This window comes from Vombatus ursinus, unplaced genomic scaffold, assembly GCF_900497805.2.
Source record: "Vombatus ursinus unplaced genomic scaffold, bare-nosed wombat genome assembly UNPS02014808.1, whole genome shotgun sequence".
NCBI classification, from domain to species: Eukaryota; Metazoa; Chordata; class Mammalia; order Diprotodontia; family Vombatidae; genus Vombatus; species Vombatus ursinus.
Window position 1 is genome coordinate 3,049,444 of NW_020954586.1, and position 26,251 is coordinate 3,075,694.

At 51.0% G+C, this 26,251-nt stretch overlaps 1 protein-coding gene across 1 annotated transcript in view; it reads right to left on the minus strand.

The window, feature by feature from the left end:
- Positions 1 to 1,805: 1,805 nt before the first annotated feature.
- ITM2C (integral membrane protein 2C) overlaps positions 1,806 to 26,251 on the minus strand; it is a 30,353-nt gene continuing 5,907 nt past the window's right edge. Inside the window, exons 2-6 of the mRNA XM_027875231.1 lie at positions 9,127 to 9,267; positions 6,962 to 7,159; positions 5,268 to 5,378; positions 4,503 to 4,653; positions 1,806 to 3,687 (exon numbers count right to left, since the gene is read on the minus strand). Of these exons, the coding sequence (XP_027731032.1) occupies positions 3,599 to 3,687; positions 4,503 to 4,653; positions 5,268 to 5,378; positions 6,962 to 7,159; positions 9,127 to 9,267 (690 nt within the window). The 3' untranslated portion in view covers positions 1,806 to 3,598. The remainder of the gene's footprint in view (positions 3,688 to 4,502; positions 4,654 to 5,267; positions 5,379 to 6,961; positions 7,160 to 9,126; positions 9,268 to 26,251) is intronic.

Genomic DNA, 26,251 nt, shown 5'->3' on the forward strand with positions numbered 1-26,251 from the left:
TACAACACGTCAGAGTCAGGATTCGAATCCAGGTCTTCCAGATTCTGTATACAGCTCTCCATGTCTCTAATCAGTTTGTCTTCCCTCAGCTAACGTCTGACTTCCTTCACCCAGTCAGGTCAGAGAGGCCTCACTTACACTTATGGTAGCTATGTGCAGGGCTGAGATGTAAAGACCTCAGCCTGGCCTTTAGGAATAAACAGCCTGGTGTCAGAGCTGAAGCAAATTCCAGGGGCCAAGATGCCAAGTGTACATGGGGGTACATGGGGGTCCAGACTGAGGATTTCAGAGAAGGTCGGTAAGGACTGGCTATGCCCACAGGGAGCTTTCTGGGGGAGGTAGGACTGGTGTCAGTTACCCCTAAGCCCTAGGCCCTTGACTCTTTCCTCCCCATCCTCAACGCCATCGGGGCTAGGCCAACCCACTCCTGGCTCTGATGGAGGGACAGTGCGTTCATCTTCCCTACTGGCAGGTCTCCCCTTGTCCAATGTGATGAAGATCAGAGACCTCAGAGCCCCAGAGAGGTTAAGTGATTGCTTAAGGCCACACAGGGAATCAGTGGCGGGTGGGATTTGAACTCAGGGCCTTTGACCCCAGGCACTGATCAAAGGTCTGTCTTTATGACAGTCAGTGGCAGGGCTGAGTCTAAACCAGCACCCTCTTGCCATCTGTGCACCAGTCTCTCTCTACTTGGGTGACCTTGAGAAATGAGCAGGACGGGCCAGATGCCCTTGAGGGAAGCTTCTGGCTCTAACTCCGATGAATCCTCTGGCACAATTACATATCACAAAATGGCAGCAGTCTGGTAATTATCAGCATCCCGACCCAAGCCAGGGTACAGAAAGTGATTCAGGGTGAATTGGACTCTTCTAACCAGAAAGCTTCCTAATTACCTTGGAACTGGGGTGTGAGCATGAATGCATAACTGAGCGTGGACATATCTGCATCCAAATGAATCTGAGACCTGCAGGAGATGGCTAAAGAACAGAGGATCGTGGCTTTAAATGGTGGAGAGCTTGAAACCCTCTCATCTTACAGATGTGGAAACTGAGGCATGAAGAAGTGACTTGCCCAGGGTCACCCAGGCAAGATGTATCTTGAGTGGGGAATTGAACCCAGGGAGGTCCGAGGCCAAGGGCCCTCTACTGGGAGTGGAGGTGGGGGGAAGAAAGGCTACAATATGTGAAAATAATGCAGTCATCTGAGGAGAGAGAGAGGGGTAGGGGGCATCTGAGCAAAGACTGAGGAAGGAAGACATTCCAGGCCTGAGAGGGCACAGTGGATAGCCCACCCTTGGTTAAAGGCAAGAGCAGGACCCAGGAGTTGTGGGTCAGAAGCCTGGAAGTTCAGGCTGGAACTGGCAGGTGATAAGGAGCCCCTCTGAGACATGGGGAGACTTCCATTTCAGGAAGATGGTCCTCGCAGAAGAGAAACCATTTCTCTCATCGCGATGGGACAGAAGACAGTGTATTCGGAGGTGATCTGGGTTGAGATCTGGGGTTTGGCCACTTACTACCCGCGTGGCCCTGGGCAAGTCACGTTTCTGAGCCTCAGTTTCCTTAAAACGAGGGGGCTGAACTGGACATCCCCTCTCCAATCCTTTCTCACTCCAAAGCTGTGGCCCCGCGTCTCATCCACGGCCAGGGGGAAGGAAGTCTCCATGATCATTTCCTCTGGGTCGAGGCCCCAAGTAACCCCAGCCCTGTCCGTCCTTCGCTTGCCTGGCCCACAGAAAGCACATTGATGGGGTCCGGACACTGATGGAAAAGAAGCACCCCCTCACCAGCCCCATCTCACACCACAAGTCAGAGGTCAAGGATTTTATTCTTTCATGGGCATTTCCCAAAACAGGAATCTAACACATGAAATATACAAAGCATCTGGAGTCCCATCCCAGGAGGGGGAGCTGCCGGGCAGCGAGGGCTGGACCCTTGGATTAATGCAGGGGAAACAACCAAGGTCCTTTTGTTAATTAAGGTTTCAGGCTGCACATTGTTAGCATATTAAATGACCAGGGAAATCATGCAAAGTCAAGGACAAGGACACATTTTATATCTGCCCCAAGCCCAAGGCCAGGGGCTGTGGGGGTGGGGAGGAAGGGAAGGTTAGAGGGAGGAGGGAGGAGGGAAAAAGGAGAATTCCTAAAAGCAAGGAGGAGGCTGGGTATAAATGTACCAGCTCATTCTGGCCTTTTCTCCCAGGGCCTTCCCAAATTCAAACCTGGACTGGATCCTATCCCCCCACCCCCACCCCACACCCTCACCCTTGCCCCTCCCTTTTTAAACACCAGCTCTAATTCTGGAGGAGCTAACAACTCCAACCTAACCCTAAGGCGCGTCCTGCCATACCTGAAGCAAGGCTCAGTGCTTTGGATGTGGGGCCCTAGGGCCTGGGTTCAAAGCCCCCTCTGCCCACTTTGTAAAACCAAGGGACAGAATCAGATGGTCTAAATCCTAGGATTAGGTCCTCACCCTAAATCTGACGATGAATGGCTGATTCTGACCCTAGCTCCCTCTTCAGAAGAGGCTCCCACTCAGGTGGGCTCCAGGGTGTGTGCCCACAGGCTCCCTAATCCCAGTGGTGCCCCACCCACCCACCTACCCCATGTGCTTGGATGAGCTAATGACCCTGCCATCCCCTGCCCAGCCTGGGAGTTCCAGTCCTTTGCTTCCTGCATCAACGGAACAGCCAAGGGACTCTCTGCCCATCTGCCCGCTACTGTTATCAGCAGCACTGGGTGACTTTGGCCTTGGGTGACTGGCCCCACTCGCATTTTTTTTTTGGTTCCGCTACATGGACAGATTGTACTCACCTGGTTCTCCAACTTCTCCTTCCCTGAGAACAACCAACCCTCCCTCCCTCCCTCCCTCCCTCTCCACCCACAGGGCGCCAGGCAGAAATGTGCTGGGGCATCAGTCTCACTTTGTGCTCTTTATCTGGGCCAACTATTAGGTGGCCCTGCCCCCTGTTCCCCATCCTCTACCCCCACCCCCAAGATGGTAGAACCCCAGGCCAAGGCCTTCCCACACTCCCAGGAAGAGAGCGGTAACCCCTACCTTTGGGAAGCATACTGCCTTCACAGTTAGAAGACCTGAGTTCAAATTCCAGCTCAGCTGTGTTACCCTGAGCTGGCCTTCTCTAGTCTCAGTTTCTCCAACTGTCAAAGGAGGAGCTCAGATTCAAAGACTTCTCACTCTAGCTTGACAATGACTTCCTAGGTCCAGACTGACCATCCCATGACCCCTCCTAATCTCCAGCCACTGAAACCCAACGCATGGGTCCTACTGAACTTCTGTTTCCAAGTCAACACATAAATGTAATCCCAAGATCAAGACTGTCCCCCCCAGCCCCAAAGCTACTGTCAGGCACTGCTAAGAGATACAGGGGAGATGGAGGGGGATCCCAGGGGGCTACAGCACAGGCAGGAGAGGCAAAGAAAAGTCTGGAGCAGGACAAAGTCTACAGGAAGGCTTTCCCAGGGAGAAGCGAAGCGGCCTAGGGAGGGAGAGGAGGAGGAAGGGAAGAGGGAGAGAGGGGAAGGGGCGGGACGGAGGCCAGCCGCAGGGAAGGGAAGGAGAGGCCAGAAGGGAGAGGGCCGCTACTGCTCGCAGATCACTGTCTCCACCACAAACGTGTTCTCAAAGTGTCGGATAGCGTGGCAATTTCCAGCACTCCTCCTGTTAATGCCTGAAAGGAGCACACACACAGAGAAAGTCTGATGAGCTACAGGGAAAGGTTGGGACCACGAACCGCACTGAGCGCTGCTGAGAGACCTCGGTCCCCTCGGCCTGTCGGTGCCCAAGGAGACGGAGGCTCAAGGCCAGCAGGGACAGACAAGGGCTGGGCCAGCCAGGCTGGGGCCCAGTAAGAAGTCAGGTGAGTACCAACGAGAGGCTGCATGATTTTCACAGCAGCGAAATGAATGAGGAAAAGTTCAAAGTATTGGGAAACCTCCCTGACTAGGGGGGATGGCATAAAGGCGGGCATCTCGCCCTGCCTGGCTCCCTCTGTCCCAGAGGCAGGTGGGATCCTTGGGTAGAGGAGCCCTGAAGCTAAACCAAGGGGCAAGAGGGAGGACACATGAATCTGCACAACTCTCTTTGTCTCTTCTGTCTCCTATCATACGGTCTCCAGTTGGGGATACTAGGCAGAACGGATTTGGAGTCGGCGTGTGAAGCCTAGCTCTGGAGCTCTTACTCTTTGTTTGACTTTGAAGTAAACTTGTCCTCTCTGGGCCTCAGTTTCCCCATCTGTAAAATGAGGGGTTGGACTCCATGCCCTCTAAAGTATCCTAGATCTATGAGACTATGAGCGACCCCGCCCTTGGGAAAACAGAGTCCAGGCTCTTTGCTCCCTCAGGTGTCAAGGAAGATGGCTCAATGCCCCACTTGCAGCAGGCATCTCGCCCGCGTGATGGCGGATGGTGAGGTGAAGGAGGAAGCCTGAGCCAGCCCTCAGAGGCAGTGGCAGGGCCCGGGGGCGGGGCTGGCGCCGTCTCTTACGTCTCCTCGTGGTGCGACGCCGCAGTCTGTAGGTGTCTTTGCCGCTGCACAGGCGGTAGATGAAGGAGCCCAGCTGCTGCATGTCGCTGACGTGCTCGGTGACGATCATCTCCTCCTGGATGATGTACGTCTGGGGCAGGTAGGTCCCCTTCTGAAACAGGAGCCACACACAAGCATCAACCCGCCAAGCCAGGCTCCCGAATGGGCCACGGACTTCAATTCAATTCGTTTCAATGAACCATAATTCAGTCCCCGTTCACGTGCGAAAAAAAAGATTCCCTGCCCTCCAGAAGCTTACATTCTATGGAGGAAACTCTGTGAACCCAGCCAAGTCAATACGACATATCTCCAAAGTTCTGGGTGGAAGGCGAGGAAAGGGTACAAGCCACGGGGACACTAAAAGAAGCTTCATGTAAGAGGTGGTGTTGGAACAGAGATCTAAACAGAGGTAGGAAGTCCACCGGCAGGAAGAGTGGGAAAACCTTAGGTCCCAGGGCGATGGCCTGAGCCAAGGTTGGGAGGCTAGAGATACAATACCAGGCGGAGAACAGACGACAGATAGGTCTGGCTGGAGTGTGCGGCGTATGAAGGGAGGTGATAGGTCTGCAGGGTCAGACTGGCGCCTGATGGGGAGGGCTTGAACCGCCCAGCAGGCGCTTAGGGACAGGGGGACCACTGGGCCTCCTTGGAGGCCAGTGATGTACTCAGATCCACACTAGCATTACCCCTGGCAGCTGGGAGGGAGAGGGAGGGGTCCGCACCCACCTTCACGTTCACCAGCAGCTCCAGGAGGTTCCTTGGGGGCATCACAATGGTGGTGTTGAGCTCGATGACGTAACACTTGTCCAAAGCAATGTCATGGTAGGCAGTCAGGCCCTGGAACCAGGAGAAAGTCAGCCAACGGTGAGGCTGTCACGGCCCACCACCACCAGCCTCTCCAGGCTCTACCATTTATCCACTCCTCTAGGGTCTGGGCCATTGCCCTTTCCACCTCCTTCAGGTTCACAACACGACAAAGACAATTGGTGAATGGAGATGATAGGAGGAATCCACTCCTCCCTCCTCAGGTCTTGCCTGGTTTCTGCCTAAAAACATTGTGTTTAAGAGCTAGGACCTACTGGTGCCACAATGGAAAGCACCTCGGATCAAACCAATCCCTCCCCACCACCATGCTCACTGCTTGTGTAACCTTGGGCAGCTCATTTGACCTCACTAGGCCTCAGTTTCCTCATCTGCGAAATGGGCTGGGCCAGATGGACACTCAAGCCTGTTCCAGTTCTAAGATCCCATGAACCTCTCCGGTCCACACTTTCCTCACATGCAAAACAAGGGAGTAAGACCAGAGGACTTTCGATGGCCCTCCCAGCTCTATATCTAAGCTCTTAGAATCCTCTGAACCTCCCAGAGGCTCACTACCCAGATATCCAAATCTCCAGTCCCTCCCAACCCTCTCTGCAATGCCATGATCGCACAGCAGCTCACACGAGATCATGTCTCTCAGGTGCTTTGGAAACCCTCCAGGCCTCACTGTAAATGTCAGCGCTTACCGAGGAAGCATTTAAAAATACATGAACGGAAGTCAGAGGCAGCTCAGGGGACCACAGCCAAGCGGGGCAAGGCTGGTGCAACCACATTAAATTTAATACACCTTGGCAAGAAACAGGCCACATAGGCTGGACTCGTAATTTCATACACAACACTTTTTTTCTTACTGTTTTGTAACATTCACATTTGGAAACATTCACATTTGGAAATTATTTTCTAGTTTATAATAAATTTTTTTTTACAAAGAAATGTCATCTCTTATTATCATTATTGAAACATATATTGGTCATAGAATGTCAGAGCTGGAAGGGAGCTCCGAGACCCTTAAGTCTAACCCCTTCCATTTTGCAGACAAGAAAACTGAGGCCTAGAGAAATTACTTAGGACAACAGAATACAGATCTATAGGCACTCCCAAGTCAATCGTCTCATTTTCCAGACAAGCAAACTGAGGCTCAGAGAAGTTAATACAGCCACTGATGGCCATGCAGACCCTAGAACCAGGCTACTGGTCTTTTTATTATGCCACATTGTTTTACGATATTTTTCTATGGAGAGAAAACACAACACAAGAATAGACTCTTTACAGACATACGCGTGGACCCCAGCTCTGCTAGCTGAACCATAATGGCAAGATTCCATTGTTCCTTAAAGCTACAGCAACATTATTAATCCTCTCTCCGGCAGAGACTTCTGAAGCTGGGGAATATAACCACAGAGATGCAGCGCTGCGTTTGTGATTTCATCTGATATGGATCCCATCTAACACAGCACTCCTCTCCCAACAGCCACCCTTCTGGTGACCAGCCTCTAAGAATGAGAAGGGCTGGGCTTTGAATGACATCACCAGACTGGCCAGAACGGGTCACCTTTCTACACACAGACGTCTGGAGAGCGGCCTCACCAAGCCCTTACCCGCTGGAAGTCATGGATGATGTCGGCTGGGTCGCCACCCCCAAACTGGGGAACGGGGATGTTGATATGCTCATAATCCTCCTTGACGTAAATCTCCACATTCTCTTGAAGCTCCAGATGGCTGTGGAAGGGGGAAGAGAGCGAGTCCTCATAGAGGACCCCACAGCGGAACACGTTCTCCCGAGGCCGGTGCGAGATCTTGGGAGGGATCAGGAGGATGAAAATGAAATTAGGCCTAGAGATGGGCTTGTTCTTTGGATTTCTGCCCCCAGCCCCTCAGGAAAACACTTCATAAATGCTTGCTGACTGATCACCACCCCTGATTTATGGGAGATGTAAATGGAGGTTCCCAGTGTGAGTTACTGATCCAACCCACACAGGCAATCCCAGAAGGGAGCCCAGGTCCTCTGACTTTAAATAAGGGTCCTCCTTCCACTATATGGCACCCAATGCTGGGGAAGGTAAAGAGAACACCCCCTCCTCCCATCCCTTCAGTATTCTGTGGGATCCCCCTTTTCAGTCTTTGGCCTTCGAGCTCCAGAGGCCTCGTCTTCACAACCTGCTCATGTGGGCCCACCCCCATCTCCCTCCCTCCTTCCCCTGGGTCTCTATGCTGAGATGGAAGGGGAACGCCAGCGGTGGGAGCTGAAGTCTCCAAAGAGGAAGTCTGATGGGGAACAACCCTCTGAGTCATGCCTGGCTCTTGGGAAATGGAGAATGAAGAAGAGACAGCAAAGCCTGGGATCCCTGCCCCAACATGACCCGAAGGGGAAGGGGGAGAAAAGGAGAAAAGCCACTGTAAGTCAGGAAGCCTCCAAATTCGAGAAAATGCCCACTGAGAAGCAGGGAGTTCACACTAAAAGGGAGAGGGTCTGTGGGGTTGCCTCCTTCTTGCAAACTCATTTGAATGAACATCAGCTCGAGGTGGTCTGGGACTTACACCGGCCCCCTCTTTCCCAGGCTTGAGAAGACACACCCGAAAACCAGGTCTAGGCCTCACTGAGGGGATTGAGACAAACACTTCCTCTCCAGAGAACAAGATACCTCCCCCTTGCCCTTCACCCACCAAACGCTCCCCACCCACAGATCCTGGTGATCAATCAGACACAATCTATCATAGCTAGACCCCGAGGCAGCCTGGGAGGTGTCAATACCACAAGCACTTACTCAGAGGCCGCTTTGGGGAAATAAAGACAAAAATCTATGCAAATCGAAGCACTCTATTCTCTCTCTTTTTCGTTTGTTTATTTCTTCTTTTCATGGTTCCTCCCACGGGTTCTAATCCTTCTTTACAACATGGCTAATGGGAAAATAGGTTTAATATGAATGTATATCAGAGTGGGAGAGGGCTGGAAGAGGAAAAAATTTAGAACTCAAAATCTTATGGAAGTGAATGCTGAAAACTAAAAACAAATACATAAATTTTTAAAGAAAAAGACAAAATCTGAGAGCCCCTCCTTTTAGAGGTGGGGATGCATGGGTGTGGAGCATGGCATCTGGTTCATTTTTTTTCCATTGCATGGATCCGTTTTGTTGATTTTCCCTCTCTTCTGCCTTTTTTTTTTCCTTCTTAAATCTATTTTATATGGAATGATTCTGGCCGGAAAGAGGAATACAAGGGGATGTTTAGTAATTTAGATATTTAGGAACGAAAGCTCTTTCCACGTGGGGACTGTTTCATTCTTTGTACTCGTACCCCCTGCACCCAGCACGATACCTGGCATGTGGTGGGTGCTTGATACTTGACCGCTTCCGTCAAGAAGGTCCCAGGCGGCCAGGGGCACCTGAATTGTGTTCTGAGGTGAACTAGGGATTCCATGAGGTAGAAGAGAGGAAGAAGGTCATTCATTCCAGACGTGGGGAGGAGGGCAATGTCTTAGGCAAAGGTACGGAGGTGAGAGATGGGGTGTTGTTCTGCAGAGGGCACCTTGAGCAGGCCAGCTTGACCAAAGCAGAGAGTCGGCAAAGGGGAGCAATTACGAAGTGACGGGCGGGACCCAGATTGGGGAAGGTTTTCAATCTCGGGTTGAGGGTTTCATATTTGATCCTGGAGGCAACAGGGAGCCATTGAAACTATCTGAAGAGAGGGCTGACACGCTCAGGGATCTGTGTTTGAGGAATGTCGATCTGTGATGGGGTGAGGGGTGGGAATGAGGCGCACTCACCTGAGGTATCAAATAGTTCCTGTACATGTAGACCGAGGCAAAGAGGAGGCCCAGGAGGAGGACGATGCCCGTGGTCAGGGTGAACATGCTGCTGATCAAATTCCTTCGGGCTGCTGTGGCGCCCGGGGGCAGCCCATCCTCCTGGAAAAGAAGGAGAGGGGGACGCGTTAGCCTCCAGATACCAGCCTCCAAGGGGCCAACGGCTAAGGATCCAGAATCCAGAATCCGGAGAGGGCAGCATTCAGCATTTGGAGTCCGGGGGCCTGGCTTTGGATCTGACTCTGATGCTGACCTGGGTGACTTTAGGCTAATTAGAGCTCTTAGCTTCCTCCTCTGTATAATGGGTATAACAATAGCACCTGCTTCACAGGATCAAATGATAGCATATATACTACTATATGTTAACACAAACCTTCAAGTACTACATGGGCCGCTAGGGGGCGCCAGAGTGCACAGAGCGCCAGGCCTGGAGTCAGGAAGACTCATTTACCCCAATTCAGACACCTCCCAGCTCTATGACCCTGGGCAAGTCACTTAACCCTGTCTCTGCCTCAGTTTGGGGTTTTCTGGGTTTTTTTTGGCTAGGCAATGGGGTTAAGTGACTTGCCCAGGGTCACACAGCTAGTAAGTGTTACAAGGTCACATTTGAACTCAGGTCCTCTTGAATCCAGGGCCGGTGCTCTATCCACTACGCCACCTGGCTGCCCCCTGCCTCAGTTTTCCCACCAGTAAAATGAGCTGGAGAAGGAAATGGCGAACCCCTCCAGTATCTCTGCCAAGAAAACCCCAAATGCGGTCATTAAGAGACGGACTGAACAGAAGCATTCCACACCCAGTCCTTCACCCCTCCAAGGACAGCTAGAGGTTGCTGAGTCAGGCATTCATTGAATCATAATGATCACTCTCCCTCATTTTACACATCTCTTTAGAGGGAGGTCTCTCCTGGGCCAGGGACGGTTCAATATCTTTAGCAATTATTTTGATGAAGGCAAATGTGCTGATGACACAAAGCTAGGAGGGACAAATAATACACTGGATGAGGGAGATAAGATCTGAAAAGTTTCCCATAAGCAAGTTTAAAAAGTGTAAACCAGGAGTAGCTAGGTGGCGCAGTGGATAGAGCACCAGCCCTGGAGTCAGGAGGACCTGAGTTCAAATCCAGCCTCAGATACTTGATACTTACTAGCTATGTGACCCTGGGAAAGTCACTTAACCCCACTGCCTAGCCAAAAAAACAAACTGTAAACCAAAGTGGGTGCCCACTGAGTGGTGACCGGCATTCAGAGATTAAGTGATTTGCCCAGTATCATACTGCCAGTATAGGGCATAACTCGAACCCAGGTCTTCCTGTCTCCAAAGCTTCCACCCATTATGACACTTGCCTCTCATATTCTGTATTAACATACAGATGGGCATCTGCATCACTGGAAAAAGTGACCTTCAGTGAGACAGACCCTGGTTGAACTAGATGTTCAACCTCCACATTTCACTGAGAAGGAAACTGAGGAAAGAGAGGAAGTCACTTGACCAAGGTCACCCTGGCTGAGATCATCCAGCCCCCTCCTTCCCCCGGAGATGGAGACAAGTCAGCTCTGTGACTTTTCGAGGCCACACGGGAAGGAGCAGAGCCAGAATTCTCTTCCCCCAGCCATTCCTCAAAAATCCTTGGGGTGTGAGTCTCTCCAACTAGACAATAAGCTGCCTATGGTCAGGGACCACGCCTTCCACTCGCCCATCTGTCATAGCACTGGGCATTTGGGGGAGGAAGACTCTCTGACTGGACCCTAAGACCAAAGAGCTCAGGAGGGGCGGCTGTCTCCGCGGCTCTGAGACCCTGGAATATCTGTGATATTTTTATGGGTGAAAGACAGGGAAATAACTCAAGGGCACCCGTGCTTCCTGGCTGCCAGCCATTGCCCGGGGCCTCTGGCAGCTGCATCCTTGGCTCCCATCCCCAAGGCAACAGCCTCAGAGAAACCTTTCTCCCTCCCCTCTCTTCTTCTCCCCTCCCCTCCCTATCCTGCAAAGATCACAGCCTGGCTTCCCATCAGGGTAGCACAGGAAGCAAAGAGCAGAGAGCCTGGGAGGGGGAGGGCAGCGGGCAAGGCAGAACCCTTCCTGGTCTCCCTCTCTCAGAGGACTCCTTTCCCATCCTCTTGCCTGAGGAGGCTGTCACAACGTGGTCATGGTAGATCATGCCTGGGGCTGGGAAGGAAGGTGCTCTAATGTATTATGTGACCCCTCTGGGCTTCAGTGTTTCAAATGAAGGCACTGGGCTCAATGATCTCAACGGCCCCTGCCCTTCCAGCTCTGCCACTCTGGCTCCATATGCCAATCACAACCTGCCTGCTGTGGCCATGACTTCACTCTACCTGGGACCCGGGGGCCAGCCTCCGAGCGGAGGCTGCTAATGACTTTAGGGAGCTAGACGGGAAAGGTCATTGCATGGCAGGCTACTGAGGAGGGCAGTCCCCTGAGCTTTGTCTCAAAACAACGGAAGTGGGGTGGTGAGGTTTGGCCCCGAAGAGCAAGCAGAAAGCTGCCTTACGACGTCTAACAGCTCGGGACAGAAGGACAGAGGTGGGGGGAAAAAACCTCCCACAGCTCATCACAGCAAACTGGCTTCTCCTGGCTCCCGTCCCAGTCTGGCTTTCCTGAAAACAGTCACACAGTGAACAAGGGACTGGTGCTGTCCTCATCCCCCTTCCCCCACCCCCTCACTCCTCTGGCCCGGCTCCACAGATGGAGGCAGAGGGAGAGAGAGTCAGCTGAGTGGCCGCTGACCTAGAGTGGGGAGAGGCCAATCAACCAGCTACAGTAACAGTCCAGGCACGAGGTGAGAAGGTGGCCCCCATGGCACAGGAGACAAGGGGAGATATTTGAAAGCTGTTGTGAAGGCAGAGAGTGCAACGACAGATTGTAAACGTGAGATGAGCGTGGGGAGGCTTAGCCTCGTTCAAATGAATCTGAGAATTCAGACTCCGATAATCCAAACCGGCTGCTCTCCTGCTTTAGTCCCCAGTAAGAGATTTAAGAGGCTCTGTGGATGTGTTCACACACACACACACACAGAGTCAGAAACTGAGGCTCCACGGACAGACGCCTTCCAGAATCCCAGAAACGTGAGAGTTGCAGAAGTCTTCTGGGCGCCATCCAGCCCCAACCCACCACTAGGAGCAGAGATATAGAGCTCAAAGGAGCCTTAAGAGACCATTTAATCTAATCCTCCCATTTTCCAGATGAAGAAACTGAGGTCCAGAGAAGGGAATGACTTTTCCCAAAGTAGTCAGCAGTAGAGCAAGGACTTGAACCCAGATCTGCTGATTCCACCTCTCTTCCCTTGTTTAGTGCAGTCACTGTCTCAGGAGCCACTCTACAACAAGGTCCCCTAGCATCTGCGGGAAGAACTCCAGTGAGGAGGAGCCCACGCCTCTGGAGCCATCCCGCCCCACTCCGGGACAGTTCTCATTGTCAGGCTTCCCTGGCTTAGAGCCCAAGTCTGCTTCTGGCTCTTCCCTACTGCTGCTAGGGGCCCTCTCGGGCCCCGAAGGACAGGGCTGTCCCTCTCAACAAGACAGCCCTTCAGTACTGGATCTTGGTTATTGTGTGTCTCCCCCCAGGCTAAACGTGCCCCAGTTCCACCAATGAGACGAGCTTTCAGCCTCTGCCATCTTGTTTGCTGTTCTCTGGACAATCCCCAAATCCAAGACGGAACCCAACATTCAGCAGGATCTGACCAGGCAGGCACAGGAAGAGACCTTGCTTCTGGAAGCTGTGCTTCTCAGTACAGCCTCGGGTAGCTCCTGTTCTCTCTCTGGGCCTCCATTTCCTCCTCTGGTAAACTAAGGGACCTGCCCGCTCAGAATCGACAATCCTATGAGCACATTCAGCCCCTTAGTCGACATTTCTCACTTTTGATTACAGCTAATTAAGGGACAATGAACTCATCTAAAGAGGCCAAGGTCTGAGGGTGGTACCCCCTCCCCCACAGCAGGATGGCACAGTAAGGGCCCCAACAGCCTTGCTGCCCCGGAAGGGGAAGTGACCAGGTCCCCTGAATGAGTCAGCAATCCCTCAGCACCCAGGGCTAGGCCCTGGGAGCTTTCGGAGCTTCAGAGACAATCAGAATGAGTGATGAGAGTGAAAGTGAAGGAAAGAGCTCAATTCATTTCAATTCAACTAACGTGTATATACTGTGTGCCAGCTACTGGGGTACAAAAGAGAATCGGCCCTCCAGGAGCTGACATTCTACTGGAGAAAACCTGAACCCAGATACCAAGTATATTCGGAGTGAACCCAAAGGATGGATCCTTCGAAGTCGGTAGAAAAGAGACATTTTAAGCCCTTCGTCATCCAGGCTCCAACCTCCTTCTGGACTGATGACTTCACAGCAATCACGCTCCACCCTCAAATGGCCAGACTCAGTCTACTGCCTACTGCATAGTCCCCATCCCCACCCAAAGTACTTTGAATTTCTTCATCTGTGTATTCTTAGCTGGGCACAGCGGACAAAGTGCCAGGCCTGGAGTCAGGAGGACCTGAATTCAAATCCTTAGACACTCACTAGCTGTGTGACCCTGGGCAAGTCACCATTTGCCTCAGCTTCTTCATCTATAAAATGAGCTAGAGAAGGAGATGGCAGACCACACCAGTATCTCTCCCAAGAAAACCCCAAATGGGGTCATAAGGAGTCAGGTATGACTATACAACACCAAAAACCCCACAAAATTCTTAGCCAGTGAAATGGAAGTGCCCTGAGGATGGGCACTGTTTTGCTGTCTTTGTCTCTAGCTCAAATGTGTTGCTTTGCCTCTATAAGTAAATCCCAGGAATCAATTAAGAGGGAGTTACATTGTAAAACCCAAGACTAATCCTGGGCCCAAGAAGAAATGAGAAGGCACCTCCCCCATTCACTATGTGTACTTTCAGATTGTTTCAATGTGTGGGCCATTTGGCTCATTTTCCTATTCCTTTTTCTTTAAAAAAAAAAAATCTTTGTTATAAGGTGACTCCCTAGAAAGGGGGAGAGGAGGGCTATGGGAGGAAATGAAACAATATAAAAAACATAAGGTTTCAATAAAAACTTTATTTTTAAAAGATGAAGTTAAGGGCAATGAAGACCAATAAGGCCAGAGTCTTGTGTTACTCGGAGTGATTTAAGCAGGAGCAATGGGGGTGGGGGCGGAATAGAGGCAGACGTGGGATTGATACAAAGAAAACCTTAACAGTCAGAAGGGATTAGTAAAGAGGAAGGAGCTGCCTTGAGAAACAGTGGATTCTCCCCCCCCTCCCCCCGCCATGGCTTCATCTTCGGCTCTTCATCTCCTCCACCCCCAAGATGCTGTCCTTAAGCACCACCCCCTTCTCTTTGGCAATGTCTCCTCCCTCTCCTCTCCCCACACCTACTTCCTTCTCACTTCTTTCTTGGACTGTCGCCATAGCCTCCTAACTGATTTCCACACAGAAGCTGGATGACAACATGCTGGAAATGTCAAAAAGGGATTTTTGCAGATATAGGTTTCACTAGGTGGTCACTGAGAGCCTTTCCAACTCTGAGATTCCACGATTCTATAACCTTCTACAGTCAGTCAAGATGCAACTCAGATAGATACAGGTCTAGAGGCCAGGTCTCTGGACCGAGAAGCCTGTCCTAAGACTCAGGGCCTGGCTGCTGAGACATGGACAGCTGTTGTCAGACACGACAGGGACCCGTAACTGAGATGGAAATGGTAAGCAAAGAATTCAGTCAAGCCTGTCTCCAGCCCCCATTAAAGAAGTCTTTAAACATCGCTGGCAAGAAAGATCCCAGAAAATTATCTGTTACCCATACAAAGTAGAAAGGTTCAGAGCAATTGTTAGAGACTGGTGAGCATTTTCCAGGCTCCAATTTGAGAAAAAGAAAAATATTGCATTCAGTTGTCAAGGCAACCCATCTCTCTGTGCAGAGTGCCCCAACTCCACCTTTGTGTTGAATGTATAAGCAAAAGCTTCCCAAGCTCAGCACAGCTAAAACTTCTCCACTCTGGCCCTTTCCATTTCAGCCAACAGTGAAATGACTCAAATGCCATGATTTAGCAATGCTAGGGCCCAAGAAGTCAGGCAACCAACAAGCTGAATCACCCCATTAACTCACGGGAGCCCCATAGCCCAGGGAGAGCACATCACCTGCTAGAGTCAGCAGCTCAGCAACAATATCCAAATGAACTCTAGGCTAATTAAGCTGTAATTGGTTGCTATACAACAGCAAGCATGCCAAGGCAACCGGTGTTCCCTACTACCACCGGCCTTTGGGGGACTGGGGAGCACAGGGGTGATTATACCACTTTCAGCACCATGGCCAAGGCCAGACAGCATAAAAAGGGCAGGGGTGGGTAGGAGAATTAGGAGCTCCCCCAATATAATTACAGCTTAATGTCTACTGATGCAAACACAGAGGGATCAAATTCAATCCCATTCCCCATAAGATAGTAGATCCTACAAGGCCCTTGCTCCCTTTCACCCTCCACCTGGCAAGGAAGGGTTCCTCCAGCTCATTTTAAATAATGAGTCCCATACTCATCCATAAAAGAACTAGCTGAGAGAGAACGTGACCAGATAGCAATTCTTGTGGGAGAGAAACCTCCCAGGGAGTGTCATTGAACTGCAAGCTCAAGAAAAGTTCAAAAAAAAAAAAAGGAAGAAAGAAAGAAAGAAAAAAGAAAAATCCAAAGGGTAGCCTGACAGCAGAAAGCAACGGCTAGCCAAGGCTGCCTTGGGAGAAGCCGAGAATGAGAACCCAAGAGGTGGGAGCAGAGTGGGAAGAGAATCCAGCCTAATGGCATCAGGACTGAGTTCAAGACCAGCTCTGACACCTCCTGGATGTGGGATCATCCCAGGCAAGGCTCTTCACCTCTGAATCACAGTTCCCCTTTTGTGAAACCAGGACCATAATAAGTATGCCGTCACATTTCTTTATGGCTCCCTCATAGGGCTAGTGGGAAAAAAGGTGACCAAGTGCTCTACAAACTATAAAGAGCTACACAAATGATTATTAATATGAATTATCTATCTGAGTTTTTATTGATTTCATCACATCACAGGGGGAAGGGACTTTAGAAGACACTAAGTCCAACCCTCTCATTTTAATGATGAGATAACTGAGGCACAGAGTGATAAAAGTCACTTGCCCAGGGGTCAGAAAGTGTCTGAAACAGAATGTGAACCCAGGTCTTTCAGAATCTTAAATCTGGTGTCCTATCCATTATTCCACTCTTTCTTGCCTCTCTTTGTTTATTTCCTCTTCCCCATTTCCCCCAAACTGGGCAGCCATGCCCTTTGACAAAAAAAAAAAAGGGAAAAAGCAGCCCAAAATTGAATGAACACAACAATTCAGTTTGCCTGTATGTGCCACGTTCCACACCGATATGGGGGGCAGGGCAGCAAAGAAGGGAGGGAAAGGGTGGTGGTGGTGGTGGTAGTGGTGATACCTCAACAACATTCATAATCATCACCATTACTGTTATCCCTCCCCTGACCACACCAGAAGCAGCAGTGTCCCTTTCCAGGAAGCACAATGATAAACTGAGACGGAAGATCTAAGCTGCGGTCTCTTATTCATATTGGGTCCATAACCCTAGGCAAGTCAGCTCATCTCTCAACCGGACCCAGGCAACTCTCAGACTTACAAATGAATTTCCTACATGCACCAGCACAAGGAGTTCCTCACACCAAGGAAATCACTGGGTTAGACCCCAACCCCCCAAATTGCTAAGTTGCATCATATCCATAAGAGGGCAAATGGTAGAGATGAGAGAACGGAGGGGCTGCAGCACGATGTCCAACCAAACCATAAAAGTGTGAGTTATGGGAAGGGACTTTGTGAGGTGCTGAGAGCCACCTTCTAACTTTTGGAGGGCAGCCAAGTGGAGGAGAGATTAGACATTCTGCTTGGCCTGAGAGAAAAGAACTGGAATCAATCAGTAGCTAGAAATGAAAAGACCAATTTTCCACTAAAAATACAGCTAAGTTTGCTAACCACAAGCAGTCCTCAAAAGGAGGCTGGGGGACCACTTACCAAAGGCCTTGTGGAGGGGCTTCCTTCTCATCGATGGGTTGGGTGGTCTGGCCATTGCGACGTAGTCTAACCAACTTAATTAAGCTAGCTGGCCTCTATGCTACTGCCTCTCATACCCAGTATCTGAGTGACTTGGAGTAAATCATATCCACGTGGGCCTCAGTTTCCTTATCTGTAAAAAGAATCTATTTAGATGTTTTCAATCATGTCCAACTCTTTCAGTGGTAGGTAATAAATAATAACTGAGTAAACAATCTAAGCTGTATGACTTACTAGCAAAACAGGCATAATAAGCTGGTCGATGGATTGATTCCCTAGTCAGTCAGAAGACCCTGAACACAGGGTAAGACAGATGTTTATGTATTAAAAACAATCAAATAAGACCAAGCAATTAAAAGAAAACAATTAACCCGGACACAAGATTAGGTAATCTGATTTCTAACTGGAGGAAAGAATAGGGACTTTCCGAGTTGGGAAAGGGAGAGGGAATAGGTATGAGGCCCTGAAATCAGAAAAGGAAGTATCCAGCTCCTCCCCTCTCTCCCCCAGGTTTCTGTATTCAGTCAAAGGAACAAGGGAACAATAACTGATTGACCACTACTGGGCCAGTTTTCAGGTAAGAAATGAGTTACTTGAGCAGTACAATTGTGAGAAAACTTCTTGCATCAATCTTTGGGTCTGACAGGGTTTCTGGTCAGCATAACCTGTGTTCTTCATGAAAGGTCTCTAAGCACCAGGTACGGGGGTCCAGCTTCCCAGCTATGCAGGGCTCGGTTCAAACAAAGCAATAAAGTTTTCTCACAAGACAGAAACTGGACTAGACCCATAACCAAATAGAAAGGGAACTGAGCTCCTTCCAGAATTGAGTCACAAGATGGAATCAGTGTGGGTTACTCACTTCCCACACAAAGGGGCATGCAGGCAGGGAACAAGAATTTATTAAGCACCTACTAAGTATGCTAAGCACTGGTAATACAAATAAAAGCAAAGAAAGTCTCCTACCCTCAAGAGCTTACATTCTAATGGAGGAGGATGTCAACATGCAAAAGGGAGCAGAAAGCTGGGGAGGGGGAGATTCCCATGAGGGGAACAAGGTGTTGGAAGTCCAGAAAATAAGTACAGCTGGGAAAGGAATGAAGGTCGGCCAGCCTGGGGAGGCCCCGACCAATGGGAGAAGGGGGCTGGAGGGGCAGAGGGACATTCCAGGTTAGGGGAGGCCCCAGGGTGAGACAGCAGCTGAGGGCCGATGTGGAAGACCAGGAAGTTAGAAGCACATCAGGAAGGGGGTAGACTAAAAGGGCCCCAGGGTCCTAGAGTACGATACTAAGTAGCGCCAGAGCGACTCCTTGCCGGGATGTGTTGTTACTGTTACTGTCACTGTTACTTCCCGATGATCAGACCTTTATAGATACGGCCAAGATTTCCAGAACCTGCTGCTCCTCTCCGGGCTCCATTTCCATCTCCAGCAATCTCGGAGATTTCCATTTCATGTGCCACAGGGACTCCGAGCCCTCTACAACTTAGCAGATGGACTCTGGGGGCTTCTGTGGCTGAAACATTCCCGACCCCGTGGCCACCCTGGGATTGAGCCTCTTCTAACTTAGTGAGGCTGGTCATTGGATGACAACTGGATGTCACCGGCCCAAATTCAAAGCCCTGGTGGAGTCTCCCAGAGCTGTTACTCTGCTCCCACGGCCCCTGGGAACCCAATCACTCCCAGCCTACAGTGGAGCATGAGCTTATCGATTACGACTAGAGAGGAGCCAGAAAGAAAGCCACCAAAATAGGCGAGAGAAAGAACCCGCACTATTTGCATCGAGTTTGGCTTCTTGTCTCTCCTATTAGACTGTGAGCTCCTTGAGAGAAGGCATCGGTTTTTGCCTTTCTATCCACAGCACAATGCCTGGCACACAGCAGGCACTTAACAAAAACTTAGTGACTTGACTTAATAAGTAATTGTATGAACTTTAAAAAGTCGCTTCTCTTTCAGGGCCTAAATTTCCAAGCTTGGGCTAGTAATCTAACATCTTTCTCCAGCTTTATCTAACCCTGTGAGTTAGAGTTAGATGAAGACTCTTTTATCAGTATAAGTCACTGAAGACCATGCCCTAAAGACACTACTGTCCAACATCCTTCTAAGGAATGAGGCCAACATGATGCCAGGGTTGTGATGATAAAAAAAAAAAAATCATCTGCAACCTTGCCCATTTTTGGAAATCTTCCCCTCCAACATTGAGAAAGTATCCCTAAGTCCCTTTCAAATGGGGTTTCCAGGCTCTTTTCTCTCTACCAAATTAAGCAAGCCACCATCCCACCACCAATTGTAGCGCATTAGGTACTGAGGTGGTAGAAAGCAAATACTGTTGTCCTACTATTGTGGCCAAGGGCAGTAAACAATGGCTGGGCGGATCTGTTCCATTCCGTGTCTATTTGTTTTCCTCCTTCTAGGCCCCTGGAATAATCTGGCTGAAGTCAATTTAGGGCTTTTAAGTTTTCTCCTCATCTGCTTTTCATTGTTTTGTGAGGTAAAGCTGCTTCTATCATTCTCCCCTCAACATTTCACAAATAAGCTTCCCTTAAAGTAACCACTGTGGCCCTCTGCCGACCACATCTCTCTGCTTGGCCTTCTTTGCCCTCAAGCCCAGAACGCTCTGCCTCTTGGGGTCATGTGCCCCCTTCCCACCTCCCCCACCCCACTGTAAATCCTTCTCCCTCCACCCTATCCCAAATCCTTTGTATTGTATAGGGATTATCTTTCTGCCTAGGGTACCCCCAAAGAGAATGGTGGGGGTGGCAGCAAGGGTTTGTCTGTGTATCCCCAAGTGTCTAGCTTAGTCACCTGGCACTCACTAAAAATAAGTATCCAACTATCATTTACCAAGTACCTACTGTGTGCTAGCTACAGTTCAAGGCACTCGGAATATAAGACCCAAAAAAGAAAAGAAACCAGCCCTGCCTTCAAGAAGCTTCTTTTCTGTAGCAGGGGCTTAATAAAAGGTATTGAACTGCATTTTACTTCTAAAGAGCAGGCAGTAGAAAAGGGCCCAAAGAATGAATGAATGAATGAATGAAGTGCTAAGGTCTGAACACAGAAATAAAAAAAGTAAGAAAAAATCCATGGCCTTCAGTTCAGGACAGGTTAGAAAAAAAGAAAGGCTGAATGAAGACTCTGTAAAAGATCGTGGGGGGAGGGGAGTGAGTGCAGTACCCCTCCTCACTTCAAACCACCCCCTCACAGGGCCATGCAGAGGCAGGATCCCAGCAGGGCCAACCCAGAGCTGGGCCAACAGTTCAGGACTCTGACTCTCTCCCAGCTCGGGGGCCCCAGCCCGAGCTCCCCCTCCAAGAGGCCTCTGGGCCCCGCTGTCCAGGGACACGGGCCTCTCTTGGATCCCAGACATGGCACAGTGCAGGAAAGGGCTTAAAATGAGGCACTTGGAATACATGATCCAAGCTCCGACGTCCTCCAGCCCTTGGGGTTTGAAAGATCAAGACAGGGTGTGACAGGCTGCAGGAGGCCCCGGGGACCAGCAAGGCCGGCTCTGAGGGCTAGCCTGGGTGCAGGGGCAGGAGGACGAGAATGAAAAGGGAGAGGGAGGCAGGGGAGAGGAAGAGAGCCAGGGAGATAGGCTAACATGACAGGGCACTACTGTGACTGCCAGAAATGCCGATGGGTCTGCGAGGAGGCCTCTGAAATGTTACAAGAGGGGAAAAAACCGGATTATGGGCAGCTCAAGGCAAGAAAACTGTGTCTGCTCCATGACCCCCCCTCCCCCACCTGCAAAGATCTCCCCCTTCCCCTCCCCCAAACAAACAATGTAAATGCCAGAGACACGGTAGCAGGCAGGAAAAAGTCCCTGTGAGTCTCTCTCACACACAAAATGAGTCTGTGTCTCTGTGTGAATTTCTCTCTTCTCTCTTCTCTCTGTCTCTGGCACTCTCACATATACACAGAGTCTGTGTGTCTCTCTGTCTCTGTCTCTCTCAGTCTATTTGTGTTGCTGTCTTTTGTGTCTCTCCTGTCTCTCTCACATACAATCTTATTTGTGTGAGTCTCTGTCACACACACACAGACTCACACAAACACACATGATGTCTGTGTGAGTCTCTCTGGAAGCCCCAAGCAGAGGGGAGGAGGCAGGATTCCTATTTATGACCTCACTGCCTCTAGCATCAGATGACTCGGGACGCTGGGAGCCACTTTACCCATAACACCATGAAGAGGGGGAGGGGCACAAAGCTTCAGCTCCCAGCCGAGATCAATTGTGCAAACGCTTGGCAGGTGCCTAGAATGTGCCAGGATGCTCCCAGGCTGCCTTGTCCACAGAAGGCCTGGGCGGCACCTTGGCTCCAAATCCAGGGCCTCATCTTACTGATTCCACCAATGAGGCACCAAGCCAAGAGCTGAGTTGGAGACCAGAGAGCATAAAAAAATCACTTTCATAAAGTCTTTCAGGCAAAGATGAGGCACTTTTCAAAAAACTAATTTTAGAACAGGTTTAGAAATGATTTGCTGGGAATACAAGGGGTGAGAGGCTCCTGGAACCGAGGGAGGGGACGTGGCAGTCCGTGACGAACAAATCAACCAATCTGCATTTATTGAGCACCTGTGATAGACAGCGGGGTACAAGTACAAGGAAACGGTGCAAATACAAGGAAACACTGCAAGGCTCAGTACCCAGTAGGCCCCCAGGCGCCTCGGACAGGGGACACCGAAGGTGCTGCACAATACCTTCAGAATAGAAGCCGCAGGACCACAGGGATGGATTTTTTTTTCTTTGTATCACCAGGGCCTAGCCCCATGCCTAGAGCACAATAGCTGAAATGAATGTTTGCTGCTGGACTGGTGGAAGCTAAGTGACCATCTCCTGTCTTTCAACTAGTTAATGGGGCTCAAAGCCATACAAGGAGAGAAAACAGACTTTAACCAGATGCGTCCAGCTCCCAGTGAATCATGGAACGTGAAAGAGCCAAGTTGGAAAGGATGCTGTGGGGAATCGAGTCAAACACACATCTCAAAAAGAGCCCTACGAACAGCTAGGTGGTGCAGTGGATAGAGCACTGGCCCTAGGGTCTGGAGGGCCCTAGGGTCTGGAGGACCCGAGTTCAAATCCGACCTCAGACACTTGACATTTACTAGCTGTGTGACCCTGGGCAAGCCACTTAATTCCAATTGCCTCAGCAAAAAAAAAAAAAAAGAGCCCTGTCTACAACCTCCCCAGGCAAGGGGTCACTCAGCGTCTGCCTGAAGACCTCCATGAAGGCAGAATCCAGCCCTCCACCCTCATCTCCCCAATCCCACCTCCCTCTCCCCATTAGGGATGATGCCTAGATATGATCTGCTCCCCAGCTTGCCCCCCCCCACCCAGGACAGGGGCCTAAGACACCAGGTTAAAAGTGAAGCAGTTAACTCAGATTTCAGAGCAAAGAGGCCAGGCCAGAGATGGGTGATCACAGAGGGGTGCCCCTAATCAAAAGCTAGTGCCATCTGTGGCACCAGGAAATGGGGAGAAAATTGCAGGGTTTAGAAAATGACTGTATTTAAAGTGTTTCTTTCTCCTGGCACCACCATCACCCCCCCCACCCCCATACACATATACCCACACACACACATGCAGACACATACACACACCCCCCTCCCTGCCTGCCCACTGGAGTCCAGACAAATGCAGAAAGGCTGCAGAAGGAAGGTTTAAGACCAAAGAGACAAGATGTGGACAGAAGCACACAAAATCAAACGTGTGTCACTCCACGGTGAGCAGAACTCCTTCCTCCCAATGCTCACTATGGCATCTGCCATAGCAGAGCAACATCTGACACAGGGACCCTCCCTCTGCTTGGTGCCACCCAACTGGGACACAGCCAAGGCTGGACTCTGGTGGGACCAAGGCTGATCCTTCCCCCTCAGGGCCTGGCCACCTAACCTAACCCCCTCCATCTCAACTCTAATTAATTAAGCACCTAAACCAACACTGTCATTCTCATGAGGAAACCAGGGCCAAGGGGTTTGAATGACGTGCCCAAGGTCACAGAGATAATAAGGGAGGAGTCAGGATTCAAACTCAGGTCCTCTGACACCAGATCCAGCATTCCATCCCAGGCACCTGGGTGCTCTGATGCCAATGCCCATGAGTCTCCCATTGTAGTGTGCTGACCTCCATTGGCACCAAGAACTGGATTCCCCTGCACGAGCCCTTGAGAGTGAAGTGTTCTACGTGGGAATGAGCATGGCATCCAGGCGGACCTCAGAATGGGGGGGGGTGGCGCAGCTGGGAGATACGGGCGCCAAAATAGGGAAGAAAGACTGTGACAGGCCTTCAATGCCAAGCCGAGGACTTAAATGGTATCCCTGGGGCAGTGGCGATCATACAGAAATCATCTGACTCTCTGGACTCCCCCTCTGCGGCCCTCTGGCTTCCTCACCCTGGAGCACCCTGGGGCCCCGTGTTCCCTTGTCCCACTGGTGACTCCCTCCTGGAACCTTCTCCCCATTGAGGAAGGGCCCAGAATGCTTTCTTCCCTCAGTGCTGCTCTGAGGCCCAGGACTGATCAATTCGGCTCCCTCCCCCCACTGTTCAGCTCCCTTTTATTATGTTGTCTTTCCCGGTTAGAAGGTAAGCCTCCTGAGGGCAGGAGTGGTCTTTCTGCTGCCATTTGTATCCCCTGCTTTTAACACAAAGCTGGGCCGGAGTTTAGTGCTTAATAACTGTTCACTTGATAGAAAGGCCTCCTAAGCCTTCAGCTAGCTGTTGCCACCATCCTACAAGCCACAAGAGCCACTCCCCTGGTGCACAGGCTCCCCTCTAGCCAGCTCACTGCCTCCATCACCCCCTGCACACGCCATGCTCATTTCCACCTTTGCTTAGCCGATCCAGCCGGCACCTTGGACACCCTCCCCCTTCCTCCATCCACACAACTGTGGGGACCCAACCCTAAGAGCATTCAGACAGAGGGAGCTGGAAATAAAGGCAAAAACCAAGTGCAGATGAGCAGAGCCTGGGCCCAGCCACACTGAGCAAGGCCAGTCTGCTGACTGGCCAGAATCAGGCAGGAAACAATTGAAGTGGCCCTCCAGAGCCAACAGTCAGCCCGTCCCTTTGTGCAAAGGGCTACAGGCTAATTTGCTTATGTGACAAAGAAGCGAGGCAGACAGCCTGGGCTGCAGTCCAGGGGATCAATGTTCGGCCAGGAGTGCTAGGGTGTCAGGTGAGCTCAGGAAAACAGGAGATTGCTGAGACAGAATCAGGAAACCTCCCACAGCCTGGCCATCGGAAGGCTCTAATGCCACGACCTTGGATGAGGAGGCTGTCTATGTAAAAGCTGCTCCAGGAGATGAGATGTGGCCACACCCGGAACTGTGCCCGGAACTGTGCCCGGAACCCCATGCAGAACCCTGGGCCTTTCCTTAGGAAAGACTCCTGTGGTTTGTCATGCTCAGAGATGCCTCAGGAGCAAACCTGTAGCATCCTTAACTGTAGGTGTTGGCATACAATAAGCACTTAAGAAATGCTTTTTCACTCATTCATTCCCACACACATATCGCTGCTCCCTTCCCTCCCATCCTGGGGGAGGAGGGGCCTGGTAAAGTGAGGATGAAAGGCCCCTGTGCTTCAGTGTTCAAGAGCCAGGCCCAGAGTCCCTGCCCCGGCTCAGCTGCTAAGCAACCACATGACTTTGGCCAAGTCCCTTCTCCTTTCTGGGCCTCAGTTTCCTCCCCTCAACAATGAAAGGATTGGCTTAGATGGGCTCTAAGTTTCCAGCCAGCTCTATCCAGGAGCCTGCAGTCCTCACGGGACAGACGAGCGCGCTCAACCTGAACCTGGGTTGGAATCCCAGCTTTGTCTCTTGGTACCAACAGCCCAAGTCTCTTCCTCTCTGGACCTCAGTTTCCTGCTCTGTAAAATGGAGAGGTTGGCCTCAAAGGCCCCTTCCAACTGAAACCAACAAGGCTGATTCTGTGCCCTTCATTCCTACGCTCATTCTGTGTGTCCAACTTGAGCTCCTAGAAAAAAGACTGAATTTCTGGCAATCAACTGGGAACAGTGAAAAAAAAGAAATTCCATGAAGGGAAAGCCCAATGCAGATAAATCTTACTTAGGAACTCAGACACTTCCCTCCAAGGCTCTTTTCTGACTAGTCACTGACTTCACCCCCCACAGGAGACAGGCAGGACCACACTGGCCTAAAGAGTGCCACAAAATTCCTCCTCCCCACAGCCCCTCCTACCAAGCGCCTTGCTTCTCCTTCTGCCAAGCCCCTCGAAAATCCCCTCTCTTACTTCCTGGGGCCCAGGACCAGTGACTTTTAGCCTGACTCAGCCCAGGGCACAGAAGCTGAGGACAGAAATCCTCCGCAGTGACCAGTGCCCAGGGAACCACCAAGCTTCTGCGAGGCTGGGTTAAACCAAATGTCACCAGTCAACCAGCATTTATTAAGAGTCCCACAGGGTGAAGTAGGAGGCGATGGCTCCCCAAACACAATACTGCCGCACAGGGATGGCAGCCGTGGAAGGGGGCCAGCTGCCAACAGGGAACAGCAGAGGGGCAGCCCCTGCCCCTATTGTTGGCTGGCATCTACACGGCCAAGCAGGTGGCTCGGCCCCACTACAGGCTACTCCCTAGATCCATGGCGTCAAGCTCAAACTTGAGTAGAATTCTGGTCAAAGAGCTGACTAATGGGGACTGCCCCCATCACCAGTGGGGCAAGGCAGTGGGGGAGTCTGGACCACTGAAACCCGGATGGATTCTGAGCTGCCTAAGAAGGATCAAGAGCGAGAGGCAGGGAAACTCTCACTGTGCCACAGGAAGCCGGTGGCTGGGGAGGGGGTTGGTGGCTGGGGAGGGGGCCAGCTCCCCGTACAAGCCTCCTGGGGGGCAGGGGCCAAACCAGTCAAACAGGTTTTCACTGACTCACAGACCTGCCAGGTTCCAGACACCACGAAGGGGCATAAGGTAACAATATCTGCCCTCCAGGGTGAGGGGGATAAAGACAAAAGATAAACGACCCAGCCCTCTTCCACAAAGGGTTTCCATTCTCCAAGTCCACAGGCCAGATCTTGGAAAAGTCCTAAAG